Genomic DNA, 22,680 nt, shown 5'->3' with positions numbered 1-22,680 from the left:
GTTAGAGCACAGTGCCCCCCCCCCACAGCACACATTGCACCCATGGATGATACACCACTCTGCTACATCTGTTACCAAACTCTGTCTTGCTCACCTCCTGGTAGGGTGATCCTGAGGACAGTGACCTGGCACTAGCACATAGGAAAACCCATTTCAACCATCAGCAGCTCTGCTGGTAAACACCGGTTAGTATTTTCGTCCTGCGCCTCAGGTGAGCCCTGTCACCTGCCAGGGGGACCAGACCTGCTTTTCTGTGTGAACCTTTCAGTTCCTATAGCTACTGGCCGGACTGTGACAATGGCTGTGACAATGCTGCTCTCCTATAGATACAGTGCAGTGAGTGAGTGTTGTCACCTTAAGACAGGAAGTGTGTAACTAGCAGAAACATCAGGTGATTAAAGAAAAGCCTGAAAAAAGGAAACTATTGCAGCCACCACATCTAATGACTGGTCAGCTTCTTTATAGATTTTGTTTGTTATTTTTGAGTTTATGTATACTTCAGTATAAACACTCCATGCCAGTCCCTCTCAGCAGGGTAGGGGGATAGGGGGTGGAAAGACCAGTCAAATTGTACATGCATGACCCAACTGCTATTCTGAGTCTACAAGCTATTTTTAAAATCACTAACACAGTCATAAATTAGTTAGTAAAGGAAATTTATTGTCATGAGTCTGCTATTAACCAATAATGGATTTAGCATGGGCACTGCTCAAAGGTAAGTGTAATAGTGTCACAGGATAACCTAAGGAGACAAAGACAGGAACACTTATCAGACTGTGCAAATTGTTCTTCCAAATAGAATCATCTCATGCTGATAAGAAGCATGCAGCATGCTGGGCTTAATTATCAAATGGTGTAACTCAATTTAACCCTATTCCTTTCAACGGTTGCTTACCACCCTTGGTTGAAAACCTCAAGAGGCAGAATCGCTGCTGCCGTTTTCTGATGCTAAAATAGTTAAAATGATATGAACTTGTTGAGGTACTTAGGAATTAAAGTAATATAAAGTTCAGTTCTTCCTCAGTAGGGATACAACCCAAGAGACATTTCTAGGACAGTTATAATTATAGGTACTAATGGTCTCTGCCAACTGTAATGCTCTTTTACTCTAACATAAATCCATTTTAACATTACAGAGTGTGATGATGTATGTGGGTCTGAATATTACATTGAATGAAACATTATATTATCATGTGCCAAATGTGAAATATTATATTTAGTATATTCACATCATATCCGTTACACTTCTTAATGCATATTTTTATAATTTACGTTTCTGTGATCTTTACAATGCAAATAAATGGTGTATATATATTATTAGATTAGTATATATTGTGAGGTACTGGCTGGCAGGGTAATGGGCAGTGTATATGTGCGCCGCTTGTGCCGGTTACCATCACTACTCCTGACAGAGGTAGCAATAGTTACAGTGCAAACACTGTCTGCATAAACAGTTCACTCAGCGCCTGTGATCATTATTATGATAATTGATAATCACAGGTGCTGAGTGAGATGATTCATTTTAGGCCTCGTTTAAGGTCCAATTACAATGCAGTGGCTGGTGTGCATTGCTTTGCAGGCAGTGCTGATATGCCAATTGCCGTGCATCACACTGTTCACTTCTTTTTTTTTTAAACAAACTTTATTGAATTATCACACAGCCCACAGCTCACCTGTTAGCTAGACCTAATTAATTAGTCTTATATGTGCACAAGCCTTTTTATATGTGAGCTGACTGAGGCTTATATTCTTTCTTTCTCTCACTCTGTCTGCTGACGGAACGCTAAAAACTTACATTTGCTTCCTGTTTGTTTTAGGAAACCCATTAGGGGACACTTGGTAGTCAGGAACTGACATAAGTTTGGTTAGTGGCTCAGGCAAACAGATGTTTTGTTTGTTTTATGCGATGGATTGTTGTACAAAAGCCCTTCCATAACAAATTGAATTCACTGCCTTGCTGAATAAACATGCTGAGCAAACCTGCTTGGACTGTTCCTGGGTGTTCATGTCTCAAGTATGGTTTACCACTGCCACTAATTGAGTTTGTTTCCCCTAAAATATATAGCGTGTTGAAATTATGGCTAATTATTTTATGCTATGTATTACACAGCTTCACTCTCTAATAGCTTGCAAATAGGAATAGATGTATTAAATAAAATACCTGAAGAACCACTATAGATTTTTACCTTAAAGTGGTTCAGCTATCACTGAATAGAACATGGAAAACCACCTTAGTCTTGTAGTCACACACTGGTAAAAGACCAGCTCAGAGTTTTCATTGTTCCAGCAGCCTAAAGCACTTAATAACTTTTGGCTTTCTTAAAAAAATGACACTAGATATTGAGACTTCTGTGCTGCAATCTACCCTAAAGTCAACCAACAAGAGCTTATGGTTCCAAACCCCAGGCTTAAGCCATGGGCATAGAGATGGTTCCCTGCTGAACATGATTTCGGAATTTTTCAATAAAAGTTGAAATCCTTTTACATAAATTTCAATGCAAGATGCTGAACTTGATTAAAATTTCAGGATTAAGAATAAATCAACATACATTATAGTTCTACTAAAAAACAAACTGAATAGTTCTGCTACTGACTCTGTCCTGCATACATTAACTTTGGTCCAGCACAGATGAAAATTTCTTTTTCCTTAGTTGGTATTTGGTGCCCACAAGCATTGCCCACTTGACCCATAGAAACATCAATCTCGCTTTGGAGTCTGTATATAGTATTGCTTTCTAAACTTTTTAACCCAAAAATGAAAATTGTTACTATACTGACACTCAAGAAGAAAATTGTTATCAACATCAAGCCAAACATGGAACGAATGGCCTATAGCACATTGCAAGAATTCTTCACCATTTCTAATTCATGTAAGTTAATTGTTTCACGGTTGATGGTGTTGTGGGTGGAATTTATTACGTTTCCTAGAAAACTTTCCTTCATATGTTAACCACATTGTTTATAGGCTACATATAAGATCAAATTAGTACCAGGCTTTGTTTAGTACACAAAAATTTGGTGACCCATCACAAGTAAGTCCATTGTCCCATTTGGGTCCTCATCCATAGTTTAGGAAACACTGGTATAGAGGAACAGCTATAGTAAATATGAAATAATTTTTACTAATGGACACTTTTGATGGTTCAAGTGAGCACCAAAATTCCAAAGAAGTTGGTTGGTTTGATGTGTGTATGTGTGTGTATGTGTGTGTATATACTGTATATGTTGCAGCTTACCAATACTTAGATGTGATGGCTGCATTATGTTTTTTTAAATTTTTTTTTAGCTTTTTTCTCTTTTTTTACCTGGTGATCTGGCCAGTAAAACACTTCCTGTCTTAAGCCCCATACACACGATAGGACTTTGTACAAACTTTCCCTTGGATTTTTGTACAAAGGGCGTTGGCTAGAAGTTTGTCTTGCATACAGACGACAGCACTTTTCCAGCCAACTTTCACCAAATCACGTGGTTTTTCAACTCTTTACCACCACCCTTTGGTCAACTTCTGTATTGTTGTCTGATATTGTGTCAATCTCGACACTTTTATTGGCGAGATTGACACCTTGTGAGTCGGGTTCACACTGGTGCGGGCATCCAAGTTGGATCCCAACCAATGCCAGGCACTGTGTTTGGTATGACTCTTGAGGGGGAACTCCACGCCATATTTTAAATAAAAAAACGGAATGGGTTCCCCTCCAGGGGCATACCGGGCCCTTAGGTCTGGTATGGATTTTAAGGGAAACCCCCTATGCCAAAAAAACAGCGTGGGGGTCCCCCCCAAATCCATACCAGACCCTTATCCGAGCACGCAGCCCGGCTGGTCAGGAAAGGGGGTGGGGACGAGCGAGCGCCCCCCTCCTGAGCCGTACCAGGCCGCATGCCCTTAACATGGGGGTGGGTGCTTTGGGGGAGGGGGGCGCCCTGCGGCCCCCCACCACCCCAAAGCACCTTGTCCCCATTTTGATGAGGACAAGGGCCTCTTCCCAACAACCCTGGCCGTTGGTTGTCGGGGTCTGCGGGCGGGGGGCTTATCGAAATCCGGGAGCCCCCCTTAAAAAGGGGGCCCCCAGATCCCGGCCCCCACCCTATGTGAATGAGTATGGGGTACAGCGTACCCCTACCCATTCACCTAGGGAAAAAAGTGTCAATAAATAAAACACACTACACAGGTTTTAAAATTAATTTATTAGGCAGCTCCGGGGTCTTCTTCTGACTTTGGGGGTCTTCTTCCAACTTCGGAGGTCTTCTTCCGACTTGGGGGGTCTCTCTGGCGTCTTCTCCCTCTCTCCGGTGTCGTCTCCGCACTCTCTGGTTCTTCTCCGGTGCCTTGTTCCTTCTGCTGGGCTCCTCCGCTATCTTCTGCTCATTTGCCGCTCTTTTGCTAGCAGAGGAGCCCGGCCATCTGGCTCGTCTTCTTCCCTCTTCTCTTCCAGAGATGTTGGCACAACGCTCTCTCGGGCTGTAATGCTGTCTGTGAGCTCTGCTATGACTTATATAGGCGGTGATCCCACCCCCCTATGACATCACAGTCCCAGGGCATGCTGGGACTGTGAGGTCATAAGGGGGCGTGGTCATAGGACCAGCCCCCCCCCAATACTTACCTGAGCCCCATCATAATCAAGCAATAGCAATCCAGCCTCAGCTCTCTGGGAACTCTCAGTCCTCATTGGCTGAGACAGCAGAAAGCCAATGAGGAGAGGGGGCAGGGCCAAGCCACTGCTCTGTGTGTGAATTGCCATGTACAGCAGCAGCTTGGGAGCGAGTCTGCTTGGGTGCCCCTATTGCAAGCTGCTTGCTCTGAGGGTATTTGGCAGGAGGGAAGGGCCAGGAGCACCAGCGAGGGACCTAAGAAAAGTAGGAATGGGGCTGCTCTGTGCAAAATAAATTTTTTTTTTATATATTCTTTTTTTGGATATGTATTATAGCAAAAAGTAAAAGAAATTGTCGCTCTTTGTCTATAACGCAAAAAATAAAAAACTCAGAGGTGATCAAATACCACCAAAAGAAAGCTCTATCTGGGGGGAAAAAAAGGACATCAATTTTGTTTGGGTACAGCGTCGCACGACCGAGCACTTGTCAGTTAAAGCTCCGTATCGCAAAAAATGGCCTGGTCACTAAGGGGGCTAATCCTGGGGCTGAAGTGGTTAATAAAGGAATTGTCATAAACTGTGTCTTGTGGTTTTTACTTTTTGATACTTTTTTGTGAATAGGTAGGGGTACAATGTACCTGATACTCATTCACATAGGGAAGCTTCAAGATTTGGATAAGCCCCCCCGTCCACAGACCCCGACAACCACCGGCCAGGGTTATCAGGAAGAGGCTCTTGTCCCCATCAACATAGGGACAAGGTGCTTTGAACAAACATGGGGACAACCCCCCATGTTGAGTGCAAGCGGCCTGGTATGGTTCAGGAGGGGGGGCGCTCTCTTGTCCCCTCAATCCTGACCTGTCTAGCTGCATGCTCGAATAAGGGTCTGGTGTGGATTTTGGGGGGGATTCCACGCCCTTTTTTCATAGATTTTTTGTCTATATTGCAGGGAGCAGGCAATACATTACAGTCACGTGCACGCTTAGATTACATTTTTTTCCTTTAGAAATGTCATTATTGCTGTGGCATGTTCTACAAATCGCACATATGCGCCACTTTACAGGCAGAGTAAGGGGACCCCCAGGCATGATATTTAAAGGAATATTTCATTTTTATTGTTTCACGTTAAGCATCGTTAAAATCACTGCCCCTGAAATAAATATTCTTTTAAAAACCTTTTTTTGGCCCCTGTACACTATTTATGGCAATAACTTGCATATAAGCTTTTAAAATGAGGACTTTTGATTTTTCATGTTCGTGTCCCATAGACTTTAAAATGGTTGGCATGTTCGCTAGAACTTTTTTCCTGTTCAAGGTGTTCTGGTGCGAACTGAACCAGGGGGTGTTCAGCCCATCCCTACTTGTGAAAGTGACAGCCCCACCTGCCTTGAGCTATCTATATTACCTGAATATATTTGGGTAATATGTGCAATGGCATTACAGCCAATATAGTTTACAGCTTTTTGGGTTATTTTTTTTATTTTAAAGTTACACTTTTGTTTGTTTATGAAAATTGATTTTCTTTTTAATAAAGACTTTATATATCACAGCACCTAAATCTGTGTCTGTAATGCATGTTCAAACCCTTATACCATAAATAATAACACGTTATTGGATTTTTACTCCAGGAGTATATAATGAGTTTGACAATTCTAGAGAAATGCTTAATACATTACAATTTACTAAACCCATTCGATTTTAGTCGACTAAAATACAACTAAAACTAAAACAATTCAGATGACTAAAATGCAACTAAAACTAAAATGGCATTTTAGTCAAAAGACTATGACTAAAACTAAATGGAAATTTGATGTCAAAATTAACACTGCCTTGCACTGAACAAACTTTCACTGCAACAGTTTTAAATTACAGTGATTGATTCCCTGCCACTAGTAAATGTTTGGTAGTAGTCACATTCACTGCCACTTAGCATATATTTAGAACTTTTAAGCCAAAGGAAACTGAAGGTTTTTTAGCATGTGTCTGAGTTATAATATTTGTTACATTACTCCAGACAATATGGAGTATTTTTTTCTAGGTCACATAAGCAGTTGTGTTTTTTATCCAGCACATTTTCAAGGTTACTTTGTTAAATACAGCTACTTCTAAACTATGCTTTTACCTTTCACATTGTGACCACGGCGTGTCATTTGTGTTCTTCCTTAGACAACTGTACCATGTTTTCTCTGAATTATTATGAAAGCAAAAAAAAGTTTAGAAAAAGAGAAGAAAGGGAGAGGGAAGTAAATCTCTAAACAGCTGCTATAAAAAATATTAATGTTGTGTTTAACATATACTGTATGTTTCAGTACTGTGGATAATACATAACTTGCCTCAATTGAGAATTTGCATGTCTGCTTTATAACAAGATTATTCATTGACCACTTGACCTCCAGAAGATTTACCTCCCCTCCTGACCAGGCCATTTTTTGTGATATGGCACTGTGTTATTTTAACTGACAATTGCTCGGGTGTGCGACGATGTACCCACAAAAAAATTATGCCCCTTTCCCCCACAAATAGAGCTTTATTTTGGTGGTATTTGATCACCTCTGCATTTTGTATTTTTTGCGCTATAAACAAAAAAAGACTGAATTTTGAAGAAAAAAATAATGTTTTTTACTTTCTGCTATAAAACATACATACATACATACATATAAACATGCCCATCTCAGAGTAATTTGGTGCAGAGAAGTTGATACGCAGGGGCATGTGCAATTTAAAGCTGCTACAGCCATAAGAGACTTCAATTGACATGCTTTTCTTTTAAACAGAAAGGAAGGTTTTTCTCTGTATGTAGAATAAATAAATAAAAAAATTATATACACACATGCATTTTAGACTTTAGTTCCTCTTTACGGACACATTGCCAGAGGAAGCTATATTTCAGATTGCTTGTAATTTGGTCTCAAGCTCTGGGCAGACCCCTGAAAGAGGTAATGAGACTGTTAGAGCATGGGGATGATAGTGTTGGAATATAAATGATGATCTTCCAGCAGTAAGATAAAAATATTTGTCTAATGTGACTGAATTGTGAGCATCATGCCAAAACCTCTGTCAAAAGAACCCTACCTAAATCCTAGAAAAAGAGTGGTTTAATTTACTAGGTGGCTAGTCATAGATCAAGAATCTTTTGTTCAAGGTTGGGGTTGACAAGAATACGTTTATTTCAACCTATTTCCCATCTTTTATGTATTATATTGACTATGTTGCAATTGAAAAAATGGGTTTTAAGATCTATGAACATTCATTTTTTGGAAAACAGCTGAACGCTGGAGAGTTCATAAAGGAACAAATGATTGCAACCCTGTTTTCATTAATACATCTAAATTTGACTTGATATCAGCCTTTTGCAATCCCCTATACAACAGCACTTTGATGGGGAGAGGGAGGGGCAGGACTGGGATCAATTCAGGTGTCATGCATGCAAATGTGCTGACAAGGCACCTGCTGATAGGAAGAGAGCAGAATAAGGGCCTGTGTCCATATGCTTCAGGCTTGTCTCAATGGTATCCGTATGACATCAGTTTAATACGCTTCTGGGATCATTCACCTGCAGTTGACTTCCTTCTGAATTGCATTTGAAATGCTTCAAGTGGTGTTTTCATTCCTATAAACTTGTATGAGAATTCAAAATGTGTTTGGAGAAAACAAAAGATCATTAACACAGGCCTAAGCAAAGATTAGTCTGTTGCTGCTTTTGACTGCCCAGACAACAGCCTGGGGGTGGAAAAAAAACACCACTGTTTTCCTTCTGCAGTCTAGAACTGTAACAGAGAAAGGGCTGTCATCTGCCTGACTGTACTGCATGGTAGGTCTATGTAAATCCAGATGGAGAGAAATAAAAATAATTTGGCAAGTAAAACAATGACTTTGTGTATTCACACTTTGTGTGACAATATGTGTTCACCTGTGTATGTAGCCGTTTGTCTACAGTTCAGCTTTAACCCGTTTTTTCTTGTTAATGCCCTAGTTACAAGAATATGATTTCCTGTCACATTTATTCTCTTTTTTTCTTTATTATTTTGCAGAATGTGTTTGGTGACAAGCCCACAATCCCAGAATACAAAGTTGCTGCAATCCAGAAGTCACGCTTCGTTCTCCTGCACTATGGCACTTTTAAGGCTGGCTGGGACTGGCTGATTCTCTTGGCCACTTTCTATGTTGCTGTGACGGTCCCCTACAATGTCTGCTTTGCTGCTGCTTGGGATGAACACTCTTCTTCGCGTAGCCCACCCAGCGTCAGCGACATCTTTGTTGAAATCCTTTTCATGCTTGGTATGACAAATCTTGGGTATGAGGGTTAAGAGAATTGATGCTTGTTGCTGTAGGCTAGCACTAAATAGTACAAGTGAGTGTTACATGGATTGCGAAAGTACATCTCTGATATTGTACAAATATTGTTATGCTAGTACTAGTGATATTAGTAGTATCTAGTCATTTTCTCATTATCTATGATGTGCACAGTATATTATTAACTCTCCTGGGCCTTTAACTATTCCACAGGTTGAAGGATGGAAATCAGGAAAGCCCACAATTTGCTACAAGACCCCCTCATTTATATTAGCACCTCTGTGTTCTATTTTTAGATAATTGACTTTATCATAGTGCTGACTATCAGGAGATATGAACAAACCTGGACACTGTAGATATTTATTCAGCTTGCCAGGCCCTGCCACTGAGTAAATGAGAGGTACCCCTCGAGACTCCTATCACCCTGAAGGAGGTCCAAGGGGCTATAAAATCTTTACAGGCGGGTAAAACCCCAGGTCCTGATGGACTTCCTTCAGAATTCTACAAAACTAATCTGGATGTTGTTGGCCCACACTATTTCGCGATGATTACTAAGGCATTAGAGCTGCAGTCCCTCCCATCTTCTATGTCGTAAGCTGTAGTTGTCATACCTAAGCCTGGAAAAGATCCAGAGCTATGCTTGTCCTATCGGCCCATTTCTCTACTTAATGTAGATGCTAAAATCCTAACCAAGATCTTGGCCAATGGATTGAACAAGGTCATACTCTCCTTAATACATGGAGACCAACCAGGATTCATGCTGGGCAAGGGTACAGACATCAACATCCATTGGCTCCACACCAATATAGCATTATCTAGAGACAAAAATAATGGGGGAGCGGTTGCCTCTCTTGACGCACAGAAGGCCCTTGATTCTGTGGAATGGGCCTTCCTTTGGCAGGTACTGGCTAGATTTGGGTTCGGCCCCAAAATCATCTCCTGGATCCAGTTGATATATAGAGTGTGAGTGATTTATATTAAAAAAAAAAGCCTGCTAAACCTCATTTCACAGCTCTTCTCAGCGATCACATGATCGGCTGGCTTTCTTCTCTCCCCATCTGATAGATGCAGCGGTCGGGGCTGAGATTCCCCCACTGACATCACTAGGAGAGAGAGGAGAGAGAGCGAGAGACAGCCGATCATATGATCGCTGAGAAGAGATGTGAAATGAGGTATAGCAGACTTTCTTTTTATAAATCACTCACACAGAGTCACACAGGGGGGATGGTATGAAGATGTGAAAATTATTTGAACAGCAGGAGTTGAGGGGGCAGGCACTGTCACAAGCTGACAGGCAGAGAGGGGAGGGGGAGAGAGCACAGAGGAGACAGATAGCAGGCTGCGGATGACGAAGGCACGTACAGATGATTCTGGCCTCAGGGCTCAGTAGCTCTGATATATCGGAGTCAGTGCGCAGGGGGGAGGGTATAGCCAGACAGGATCAGCCAGGTATTACAGGTGTTACAGGGGGCCAAATGACACAGCACAAGCACTGTTGCATAACATGCTTTAAAGGAACAGGATTTTTTTGGGGGGGTTAACAAACACTTTAACTCTTTCTTTTATACTATGTTTGCAAGTATATAACAGAAACTTGTTACTACACACTCCATTCACTCATGCTCAGTGATCGTTTCAGCCCAGCAACTGGCCCACAGACATTTATGGGCTGTTAAAATGGCTGACATTTCATTGACATTCAGTGTTGTTTCCCACTAGTAAATCAGACATATCTAACTTGTAATTTTTAGGCTATGTGTGACCCTCAAATTTATTCCTTGTGGCCCTCAGCCAAAAACTGAAATTTAATGAGATCCAAAGTTGTTTAAGCTTTATCGTGTTACATATTTTTGCAGCTGAGCAATTTCTTAAAAAATCTTGTATCTTTAGTTACATTTTGACAAGATGTAACAATTTAACACAGAGAATGATTACTTTATATTTGCAGGTTATTCCTTTTTTTCCCCACCAAAGTAAAAAAAGCTCACTGCGCTCAAAATCCTAAACCCAATCTGGATAAATGAGAGATGCCGGTGGTCAGACTTCAACTCCTGTGAGTTGTATCATAATAATGTCCAGAAGAGTCGGCATTACAGCTGGATCAAATGAATATAAGAACTCTTTTATTGAGACCTAGGGTTAGAAATGCATCTAGACAGACCCGCTTTTATTTTGTTATATTTGGTAGATTTAGTAATTGCTTTGTCAGTCCCTAAAGTGGTGTCTTTTTCTGAAATTAATTAGGTTCAGTCATTGATGGATCTCCTTTAGCTATGTATGGTGTTATCCTACTAAACTCAAACTTCTGATTCGTTTCATTTCACCTGTAATTTCACCTCAAATAGTCAGCTCAATAAATAACAAACAGCTTTTAATCAAATAACGCCTCTTCTTTCTGTGTAAATAATACAATTTAGAATTAGTCGTTGGCTTAACACATTTTGTCATGTAATATGGGATTACCATTTGACATTTTGACATTTTGCAAGACCCATACAGTAGATATGAATGGGAACACACAATACACAAAATATATAGCATTCATGCATCTTCATTTGGCTATGCTTTTTTCAACAAGCCCTAACAAGCCCTAAGTTCATATGGTGATATATTACTAATGCTAAGTGGGCTGGAGAAACATTCTCACCTAATTTTACATTTTCAAACTCTTACAAGGATGAATCCTTTTATCAGCATCCCTCTTTTGCATCTACCAGCAGTCACACCATCAACCACCTTAGTTTTGCCTGAAGTGATTGTAAAGGATCAATTTTTATTTTTTTAAAATAACAAACATTTCACACTTACCTCCACTGTGCAGCTCATTTTGCACAGAGTGGCCCCGAACATCCTCTTCTGGGGTCCCCCGGCAGCTCTCGCGGCTCCTCCCTCTCATCAGATAACCCCCTAGGAGAAGCGCTCTCCCAAGGGGGGTTACCTTGCAGGCACGCTCCCGAGTCCATCATTTGCGTCCACAGACATGAATGCCAGACTCAGCCTCGCCCCCCGGCGTCCGCGTCATTGGATTTGATTGACAGCACTGGGAGCCAATGGCTGCGCTGCTATCAATCTATCCAATCAAGAGCCGGGACCCCATGGAGAGAGGGAAAGTGCATTCTCCTTGAAGAGATGAAGGGGCTCAGGTAAGTAAAATGGGTGGGCTGGGGGGCCGGTGACTGCCAGGTGTTTTTTCACCTTAATGCATAGGATGTATCAGCATCTGATCTTCTTTATAGTTCACCAAATCCTGCTCAAACCGAACCCAGGGAAGTTTGGCTCATCACTATTTGACACCCAAAACAGCATACATTTCTGTAAAGACATTTTTTTTATCATGAACCTGCTTGGAAGCTTAGTGCAGCTAATAATAAATGGCCCAAGCCCTTTGAGCAGTAACCCTGGCTGCCATTAACATTATACAAGGCTGTCAAACAAAACTAAAACTGTTTTTGATAAATTAATTGCAAAGTAGCTGAATGTTGCCAGAAGCAAATCACTAGCACAGTTAATACTAAGACGATGACAGGAGGTTATCGAAGAGAAAATAAATACAGTAACAATATAAGTGTAGTTGATATTTAAAAGAAGTGTGAAAGTTGCTTAGTTAAAGCTAAAGTCTTGCAGTGACAAAAATCATCACGCTACATCTTGAGTTTTAGAGTTATTGCAATAATCCCTAGAATTTAATATAAATCTGCAAAATGTCAATAGCTAACACATTTTTGAGAGTATTCTGGCATTTCCCAATATTCAAGCCAGTTGTGGATAGTGGACCAACAAATCAAAAATGAAACCCAGTACCATAACAGCACAGATCACGTTTAATAAATTAAATCTAAAGCCCTAAAGCATGAAATGCTAAAACCCTTGTCAGTTTTTTTAATTTTAATTGCATTCTGTAGAGGAGTTTAACATTGACTTCCTATCCTGGAGACAACAAGAAATGAGGCAAATTCATTGCTAAACAGTTGTCGTAGGTGTCTCCACCGGAAAATTTTCCTTTTAATCCTATTTTTGGTGATAGCTGTAAAATTTTTGATTTCCATTCATTTTCTGTTGTCACTGGGAGTGGGACATACAAAAAGAGACCATGTCCTGAGAAATAAAAAAAAAATCCAAAGAAGTATAGTAGTTTTATGTAGGGGCAGAAGGCAAAGTGAGAGATGAACCTGCAAGTTTACCACCAGAGACTAGAGTTTTATCATACCTCATTGCTTGAGTTCATAATTTACACTTTCCATTAGAAGCAGGACACATTTTGTTTCCCTAACAACTCACTGTATCATGCCCCAGCAGAAATACAGAATATAAGAAGAAGATACTGTTTTCAAATAACCACCACAAAAGAGAAAATAAAAATAAGAGACTGTTTCTTGTGGGACAGAAAGAGTGGTATACTGTATATATTTGAGTGACAATGTGGGCTTCAATATATTAATTAGAAGGGCCTCTAGGGCTCTAGGGGTCAGAATGAGAGAGCATGTATTTAACATTAAAAAGGGCTGCAGAAAGCATAACGTATTTAATAATTTTAGTTCCTAGAGATCTGAATGTGGACTTTGAGTTAAATTGTTTTTTCAGTAATGTTTAAAGTTTCTTTTTTAAGGTTTTTATAAATAATGATGGGACAATTAGGTTAGTTTTTATTTATTCATAAGAAGGGATCCACAATCACTGTTCTAATGAGTCAGAGAGATTATTAAATTCTGTGTTAGCTATGCTATCCTTGCTAGGTGAGTGGAATTGGTAGCCCCCCCCCTTTTTTGGGTTGGGGGTCCCACCACTATTGTGATTCGGTGAGGATTTGATCATTTTTGGTTAGAGTAGATTAGGTTCAGTATTGATATACACACTAAGTAGCCAACAATGTTTGTTGGATGTGTTTAGATTATCCCCCTGTGTAGAGGTGGTTGGTGGGGAACAGTTGGGTATTGTGAGTTTTCTAACTTTCGTGAAAGAAATTATATATGTATGTATATATATTTTTTTCATCATTTTGTCAGTATTTTATAATATATAGTATTAGGGTGTTTTTAAGAATTTTATAAGATTTGGTATATATATATATATATATATATATATATATATATATAATATGCATATACTATATATACTATGTGTGTATGTGTATGTGTATGTGTATATATATATATATATATATATATATATTTTTTTTTTTTGTGGATTGGTTTTGATATTTTTTGAGATCTGAGCTCCATGTTTCTGGTCATTTGTCTGGGAGGTAAACTTCAGGAAAATCGTGCTGACTGAGTTGTTTACAAGTGGTTGCTTACTGACCGGGGGGGGGGGTTATATAAATGGTGGTGCACTCTGATTGGCTGCCACTGCCAGCTTCTGAAGAAGTTCTTCTTGAGGACACAACGCATAAAGCAGAACAGCTATGGTGACGTCATCACGCAAGGGGGCAGAGCCATATTGTCAGTCAGTGGGAGGAGTGAGTTGCTTGTATTGCTGTGAATACCACTGTGATAATAAGAGATGTGTCTGCTTACTACCAATATTTTATGAGTGCAATAATTTGTTTAAACAATAAATGGCGATTCCATATGGAGAGCACTAGATATACCTTTGTATTATTTTATGAGGACCATTACCCTCTATTGGAAGCAGAACGTTGAGTGGAGTTGGTGTGATTATTTGAAGGATCTTTAAAGTGACGCTCAAGCTGGGAATCCAGGCTACCCTAAAAAAAACTGTGATTGACCTCAAATAGCTTCAGAGAACCAGGAGGGTAAGCAAACTGCACGGGTGTTGGTGAAGGAATCATTTGATGTTGTGTTGGAGGAAAAGGAGACGCTTTTTGGATTTTTTTGGATTTTTAGTGCAGTCACGTTAATTTAATTTTGAGATGGTTTGTTTGCTAATTTTTGTGGATGTTAGTATTCCTAGGACACCTAGCACCTATTTATTTATTTATTAAAGCTGTTTGATTAATGTTATATTGACATAATTGGATTTGGGGACAACTTCTTAAGTTGTTATTATTAGCACACAACATTGACACTTTGGGCCCAATTTGGACATTTTCACTTAGGGGTGTACTCACTTTTGCTGCCAGCGGTTTAGACATTAATGGCTGTGTGTTGAATTATTTTGAGGGGACAGCACATTTACACTGTTATACAAGATGTACACTCACTACTTTACATTGTAGCAGAGTGTCATTTCTTCAGTGTTGTGACATTAAAAAATATAATAAAATATAATAAAATATTTACAAAAATCTGAGGTTGTACTTACTTTTGTGAGATACTGTATAGGGATTGGGCTGTTTCTTGATAGCATGTATACATATTCATTTTGCTGCCAGAGTGCATACACTTTGCTTTTTAAAAACATTGATTTTTGCAAAATTAAATTTATCATCACATTGACATGGGAAATCAGTTGCTGGCAGTGCTTGACAATACATGGACATGTTTTGCATATTCTTCCAACAACTGCCTTAATATATCACATCTAAAGGCTTGTTTGGATGTGTATCCAGTCCTGGGCATTTCTCCTAATGAAAGCTAGAATTGCTGGCCAGATCATCTGTTTATTTTGTAAAAACAGACAACATTATCATTTATTAAATATCTGTTCTGCAGGCAAGCTGGAACCCTGTAGCGTTGTCCTTTTAGCATGTCAGTTTAAGAGCTAAGTGATTCTCATGTCGACGTTCATTCACAAAAGAAGCTATATCTAAATATTTAAGTAAGCTCTGGAACCAATGTCCCAGGGAGGAAAATGTATTTAAGATGTTCCCGTTATTATTCACAGTCGGCCTAATACCATGGTCCATGTTTCATTTGCTGACATCTTGTTAATTATTTACTTGGGAATGCTATATTTTTAGAAGTCAGTAAGAGGGAAAACTGAATTTAGAATTAGAAAAATTGGCAGCTATTTAATAACAGCAGGAATGAGTTATTAGAAAACAGCTGTCAGAAAAAAAAGGTCTTAAAGCATTACCTTTGCAAGGCTATTGTGGAACATTGAATGATAGGGGAGCTGCATATGAAAAGATTTAGGTTACTGTACATCCGACTTACATACGACTTATACTTACAAACAGAGGGCGACAACAGAAGGTGAGAGGAAATCTACCCTTAGGAAGGGAAATTCATTCCTGTAAGAGTTATCATGAGAAAAAGATGTCTCCATTGAAGTTTTATCACAAATCCTTGCTTCCACGACAAACCCAAAATTTTAAAATTCTATTGTCACAGGGACAGAAACTGAGGTGAAATCTTCTGAACAGGGGCACAGGCAGCAAAACAAACATTACAGGGATGTTAACCCTTCCCTATGCTATCCAAAAAACGTTTAAAAATATTTTTTTAGCTGGAGTTACACCAAAAAAAAAAAAAATGTACCTGTTCCAACTTGCATACAAATTCAACTTAAAGGCTAAGTATGTATTGCCTCACTTGATATTTTATAAGGGGTAGGGGTAGGTACCATCATCCTAAATTTAGTCAATGGAAAAAGAAAACGGGTTAACAGGGACTACTCCAAAAAACAGAATGCCCTATAACGCCTGTGGTGATGGGAGGACTATCTCGGTACCCAGTAATTGAAGCAAGTTAGGATGAAAAATATGACATTTATTGAGAGAATAGACATAAAATACACTAACAACAAGTCAAGAATTGAAATTGTTGTATGTGGTTACCTTAGAATAACATTTAAAAAAGTATATAACCCATCAGGTAGGTGGGAACAAATTGGGAACTTAAAGGCTAAGTTCACCTTTGTTCAAATTTTTTATTATTTTTTTTTTAATATAAATTTAATCCACCCTATTTACAAATATACCATAATATTTTGTTTGCACAGCTTTCCATTTATTCTACACAAACTTACTTTACTGTCATGGCTGCTTAAAAACACTGCTCCATTACTTCTGCCTTCTTGGACAGACTTTAGGTCATGAGACAGGAAGTAGTTGACCAGCTGAAGCTAGATGATGCAGGGTGTGTGCTAATGAGATCAGCTGGTCAACTCCTTCCTGTGTCATGACTTATAGTCTGTCTGTCCAGGAAGTAAGGCAAAAGTAATGGAGCAGTGTTTTTAAACAGCCATGAAGACAGCGAGGTAAGCATGTGTAGAATAAATGGAATGCTGTTTTATTTCTGCAAAAGAAGTACATTATTTCTATATTGGTACATAGGGGAGCTGGTATTTAGAAAAAAAAGTGAACAAAGGTGAACTTAGCCTTTAAGAACAATCCTACAGAATTTGTTTGTAACTGCCTGTAAGTGCAAACATTTGTACAGAAGGAAATCAAGAGAATGAGACCTTTCACAATCACCCTTCATGTTCTGGTCTCTTGGACAGACTTTTGCATTAGAACTAATTGTACAGTAGTATATTTATCACAAGTGCAAAAATATTGTGTTAAGTTTTCTGAAAGAATAAAGTACATGTAAAGCATTTTCTTTTTGGATAGAGTAGGAAATGGCTAAAGTCAGTATCAACCAAAGTTGCAGATATAACCTCTTAGACAGTTATCATCTGAACAAGTGTCCCACTGGAAAATATTCCTTTTCTGGCGACAACTTAAATTTGTATATACAAAATTAATGGTCACAAGGACAAATAAAAAGCGAATCTCCACAACAGGGACACAGGCACCAAAATACCTAACCCATAAACAATCCATACTGCATTAATACCTTTAATGCCTCAGACTGGAGGACGCATGGCAAATAGTGAGGCTATGATCTCCATGTGAGAAAATAGCCAGGGCTTTACTTGGATCAAAAGTACAAAACATTCATCATTTCACTGACATTTTGGGGACACATGCAGTAAGCCACCATGAAAAAGAGGTGTCATGTAAACACCTTTGGAATGATTTTGTCATGTCTGTGTTTTTTTTACTTTTCAATTAATTACATCAGTAAAGAGTTAAGGTAATGTCCATTTTTGTTACAAGCACTAATAACCTGGCGGGAGTACTGATACCTCACCACTCTATTTAGCACTAAAAAATGCCCAGCAATCAATAAAACCTGTCTCTAATCAACTTGGAAGAATTAATTTTAAGGGGACTTACTGTTTACAATCAGATCACAAAACAGTACTAAGAGTACAAAACTGTTGGTAAAAATATCACAATTGTTATTTCCTGAAGATAAAAACCCTTGATAAACCCTACTGTGGAATTTGGGTTTGCTATCATCTCTCTTAATTCTTCTTATTTCTTTTGTTCCCTAGATATTTTGTTGAATTTCCGTACAACATATGTCAGCAAATCTGGTCAAGTGGTATATGACCCTCGCTCTATTTGTGTGCACTATGCAACCACATGGTTTTTTGTGGACCTCATTGCTGCCCTACCTTTTGACCTGCTCTATGCATTTAGTGTCAATGTGGTAAGTAGCTTCATTATCCTAAGTGAGAACATTTATGTGGTCATTTTCTTTAGTAGAAAGACATATTTTATGCATGACTACCATGAAATGTCAAAGGGCATTAGCTTTAATCGAGTGAGCTTAGTAAGCAGTAAAGTTTGCACTGAACTACTTACAATAAAAACACAGTTCAAGGAACAAATTTAAAAAGTTGTAATTGTCACATCCAATTTGGAAAACAAAACAACAATCAAAGTTGGCACAAATTATTTTACTGATCATAGATGTAGTTTACCAGTTCTTCTGCCTGTTCTTCTAACATTTTTATTTGCATCTGTAAATTCACTAGTACTTAGATCATATTATTTTTTTTCTTTTAGTATTTTGGTGTTCATCTGCTGAAGACAGTTCGTCTATTAAGACTCCTTCGCTTGCTCCAGAAACTGGATCGGTACTCTCAGTACAGTGCAGTGGTGCTCACTCTTCTCATGTCCATGTTTGCTTTACTTGCCCATTGGATGGCATGTGTTTGGTACTTCATTGGGCAGAAAGAGATTGATGTCAATGAGATTGGTGAGTGGAATATAACATTCCAAACACAAAAGAATTAATACTTTTCTATCAAAAACTATTAGATTAAAGGCATGAGACCAGTTACCTGCTCTTTTCCTCTTTTCCATTTGCTCTCTGCCCCAGAAACCTATGGGATTTTTGGCCTTACAATTACCTTTATTTTTATTTGCTCCCATTATGCCCTGCTGGAATGGATTACTCTAAACTCTAAGAAGATTTAAAAAAATCTTATTTGTGTTGTATATATTCAATTTAATTTCCTGCTCTTACCATGCAATGTGCTCACATTATTCAGTTTGGGCAATTTGGTTTAAAGTTGGTGTGATGTTGGGAAGGCTTGCTAAATCAGAATGTTTAACTGTCTCTATGTGCACAGCTTCTCTATTGAAGCTGCTGCGATTTGTAGTATGGATGACAGTTCACTAGAAACAGGTTAGAGGCAAAAAATGCAAAGCCTCAGCTTCAAGATATACACCCTCGAAGAGTAACAATGATATCAATTAACCTGTAACACAAACACCTTCATATATCCCAGAATTTTGATTGCTCATTTAGAGTGGAGTTGTAGACTCTATAGTTAGTAGAGATGTGCTTGGGTGTGTTCGGATCGAACCCGCCAGGAAGCCAGAACTGCAGACCGCAAATCATAGGCAGTATGTGTATGTGTAGCTGCCAGTCAGGAAATGCCTCACTGCCTATGATTGACGGTGTGCAGTGACGGCTTCCTGGCAGGTTTTGTCTGACCACGCCCAAGCCCATCACTATTAATAAGGTTGTGCAGAGAGAGAAGGAGTAAATCAAGTGAAAGTAGAAGAAGCAAAAAGAAGAACAACAAGAGGGGTAAGGAATAATAGGAAGTCTGGATAAAAGAGGAGGGGGGGCAACTGGGGGTGGGTCCTGGTTGCTTAGGGCCCAATTGGTATGGAGTGTCCGACCAGATATATCAAAGGTTCAGCAATGTATGGTCAAAGTAATTGGGGAGATAGTGTTCAATCCAGGTGGTCCAAAGGTGCTTGAATTTGTGCAATGAGTCATTAGAATTGTGGACATTTTTCATTTAGTAGGAACCATGTTATGTTGTATTTCACCCAGGTAATCATGGAAGTAGGAGTCCACCACACTTTGGCTAGGACCTGTTTGGCTGCAGTGAAAAGAAATGTTAGAAGGTGAAATAGGTGAAGGTAAAGTAGATTCCAGCATTGTGTAGGTTTTAAGTTCAGTAAGGCCACTTTAGGATTTTCAGGGCTGCCCATGCCCAAGTGAGTGTAGACCAGTTGTCCTGTATCTTACTATTTTGGGGCACAGAAAACAAATTCTAAGCATAATAATATTTGATATGGTGTCATGTCATATTCCTCTGCCCAATGCCAAAGAAAATTAAAAAGTGAAATCTGATACTTACACTTAAAACCAAGGTCCAAATGTATGTAGTATTATTTAGGTATGGGGTTCGGGTTCACTGATACCATGTGTCCCTGAATCTCTGAAATCTGCAAGTTTGTGAATGACAAATGGTTGGCTGAAAATTTTGCAAGTTTGCTGCCAGAAATGAAGAGCAACCTATAATGCAATGCATAGCCTTTTTTCAGGTCATAAGCGAAACATTTTAAGGATAACGAGGCCTCCTTTCAATAAAAGAATGGCCTTGCATTAGCCATATTGTCAGTGTGTATTGGAACTGTTAGGAAGAGCTGACAATTCTGTTGTAGGGAGAGATACTGTCTTTTTTATCTATCTATCTATCTATCTATATCTATCTATCTATCTATCTATCTATCTATCTATCTATCTATCTATCTATCTATCTATCTATCTATCTATCTATCTATCTATCTTTGTTGCTCCCTCTCCCTAACTATCTATATCTATAGATCAAGAGATTGACAGATATTGGCATTGATGCATGCCCCTATGGCTTCCTATACTGTTTGTTTGGCAATAGCAGGCTTAATAGCCCTACAAATGGGCAGAATTGAATAACAAGATTTGTTCTCCGTAGATTTCAATAGTGTTTGCTGCAAAGTTCGTAAACTTCAAAACTAAAGCAAGATTTGCCAAACTGTTTGGAAACTGAACCTATGCAGCTAATTGGGATGTTCACCATAGAACAGTAGTATGCAATAGGTTAGGCCATATCTCTAAAGTCAATGCCTTTGTGTAAGACCCAATTTTGTAGATATTTGTTGTACAGCCAAGTTTTGGGGAGCTAGGTTGTGTTCTTGGTAACAAAAACAAACATACCATTATTATCATAAACATATGATGATCATAGTTAATTGTTGCATTCTTCTTTCACATTTATGTAATATAACAGCAGCTCACATATATAGACCATATACTGTATGCTTCTCTAAACACAGCCCACCCATGCTACTAGAACAGTTGGCATAACTTATTAGTCACGTGTCAAGTTATTTTATAATGCCTATAATTTGGTTGATATCAAGTAGGTGAATCACAATAGACAGTCTGATTCTCTTTTAGACATCATTGGTTATAACAGCATTCCCTGTAATTTACAGACCTTGAAAGGTTAACTCACTACTTTATGTGCTTGCACTGGGGCATATGAAATCTGTCAAAGGAGAAATAATTACATAAAAGGAGAAGATACATGGAACAATTAATCATATTGTTTAGCCACACCAACACAGATAGAATAAATCTAGTTCTTTGAATCAATCATATTGTTCACGGGGCACCCAATTAATACATTTTAATGTTCAGTTGAAAACACATTTTGCAGCACTGTGATTATATATCTATGCATTATTTATTGAAAATGTGCTCAGCCCGTCTGTAGCACTGATCCATTACTTCTGAACAAAATTTCCTCAGAGATCCCTGCTGCCCAGTGTGAAGTCAATAACTATTTGAGTTTTATGGACCAGCTCTACATTAACTTGAAAGTAGAACAAAGTCACAAATTGTAAAGGTCTAGAAAAAAAAGGCCCGAGATATATTTTAATGGCTGTGATAATCCTGCTTCCTAATAGCAAAACAGCTATCAGTGTTGCTCACACAGCTGCACTGTGCTTGCAATTATGCCAAAATTATCTTCAAGCAGCAGAAAAAAGCAAAGCCTGTTATGTTTGAAGGTTTGCTAGGAGAACACATCGGAGGCCTGCAGAATACAAACATCTGAATTCCCATATGTTTACTGAAGATGGAGCTAATCAATTCTGGCTGGCAGTAGTGTTAGCTGCTGGTTACTATTAGGGATGGTTCCGATGTTCGAATCAAACGTAAGTTAGACTCGAACATCGGGTGTTCATTTGTCCACAAATGAACCGAACACATGGTTCATCCACGGCAAATTCGAACACCGTGGAGCGCCCCATAATGCACTGCGAGATCGCAGTGCATTGACAGCTGCTAATTGGTCAAAGAATGCACCTGACCTGCATGCTTTGGCCAATCACAGCGCAATCTGCTGGGTGCTTTTGGCCAGTCATGGCTCAGGGGCCTAAGTCCACGCCCCACACTATATAAGGCTGCTTACAACGGTGGCCGTATGTAGTATTTAGTATGTAGTGTCATAACGTGGAGAGATTGAGAGAACTTGAGCTAGATCAGAGGGCCCTGCTCGTTAGAGCTTACAATCTAGAAGTGAGGGTCAAGTGGAACAAAAGTTAATAACTGTGGGGGGTGAGCTGATGGAGAAAATGAAAATGCAGTTGTTAGATGTGGGTAGGATAGGCTTCTCTGAAGAGAAGGGTTTTCAGGGATTGTCTAAAAGCTGATAGAGTAGGAGATGATCGATATATAGTGTAGACTATATATACAGTGCAGGCAATGGAGTAATATATATATATATATATATACTGTGTAATGTGTATATATATATATAGAGATATATATAT

At 39.0% G+C, this 22,680-nt stretch overlaps 1 protein-coding gene across 1 annotated transcript in view; it reads left to right on the top strand.

The window, feature by feature from the left end:
- Positions 1–22,680, top strand: part of LOC141146828 (voltage-gated delayed rectifier potassium channel KCNH8-like) — a 758,049-nt gene that overhangs the window by 607,535 nt on the left and 127,834 nt on the right. Inside the window, exons 5-7 of the mRNA XM_073633462.1 lie at positions 8,621–8,867; positions 18,108–18,265; positions 18,625–18,817. Coding sequence (XP_073489563.1) covers positions 8,621–8,867; positions 18,108–18,265; positions 18,625–18,817 — 598 coding nt within the window. The remainder of the gene's footprint in view (positions 1–8,620; positions 8,868–18,107; positions 18,266–18,624; positions 18,818–22,680) is intronic.

Source organism: Aquarana catesbeiana, linkage group LG06 (genome assembly GCF_042186555.1).
Source record: "Aquarana catesbeiana isolate 2022-GZ linkage group LG06, ASM4218655v1, whole genome shotgun sequence".
In the NCBI taxonomy this organism is placed as follows: Eukaryota; Metazoa; Chordata; class Amphibia; order Anura; family Ranidae; genus Aquarana; species Aquarana catesbeiana.
Note: the sequence above shows the minus strand (reverse complement) of the source record. Positions and strands in the feature narration are given on the sequence as shown.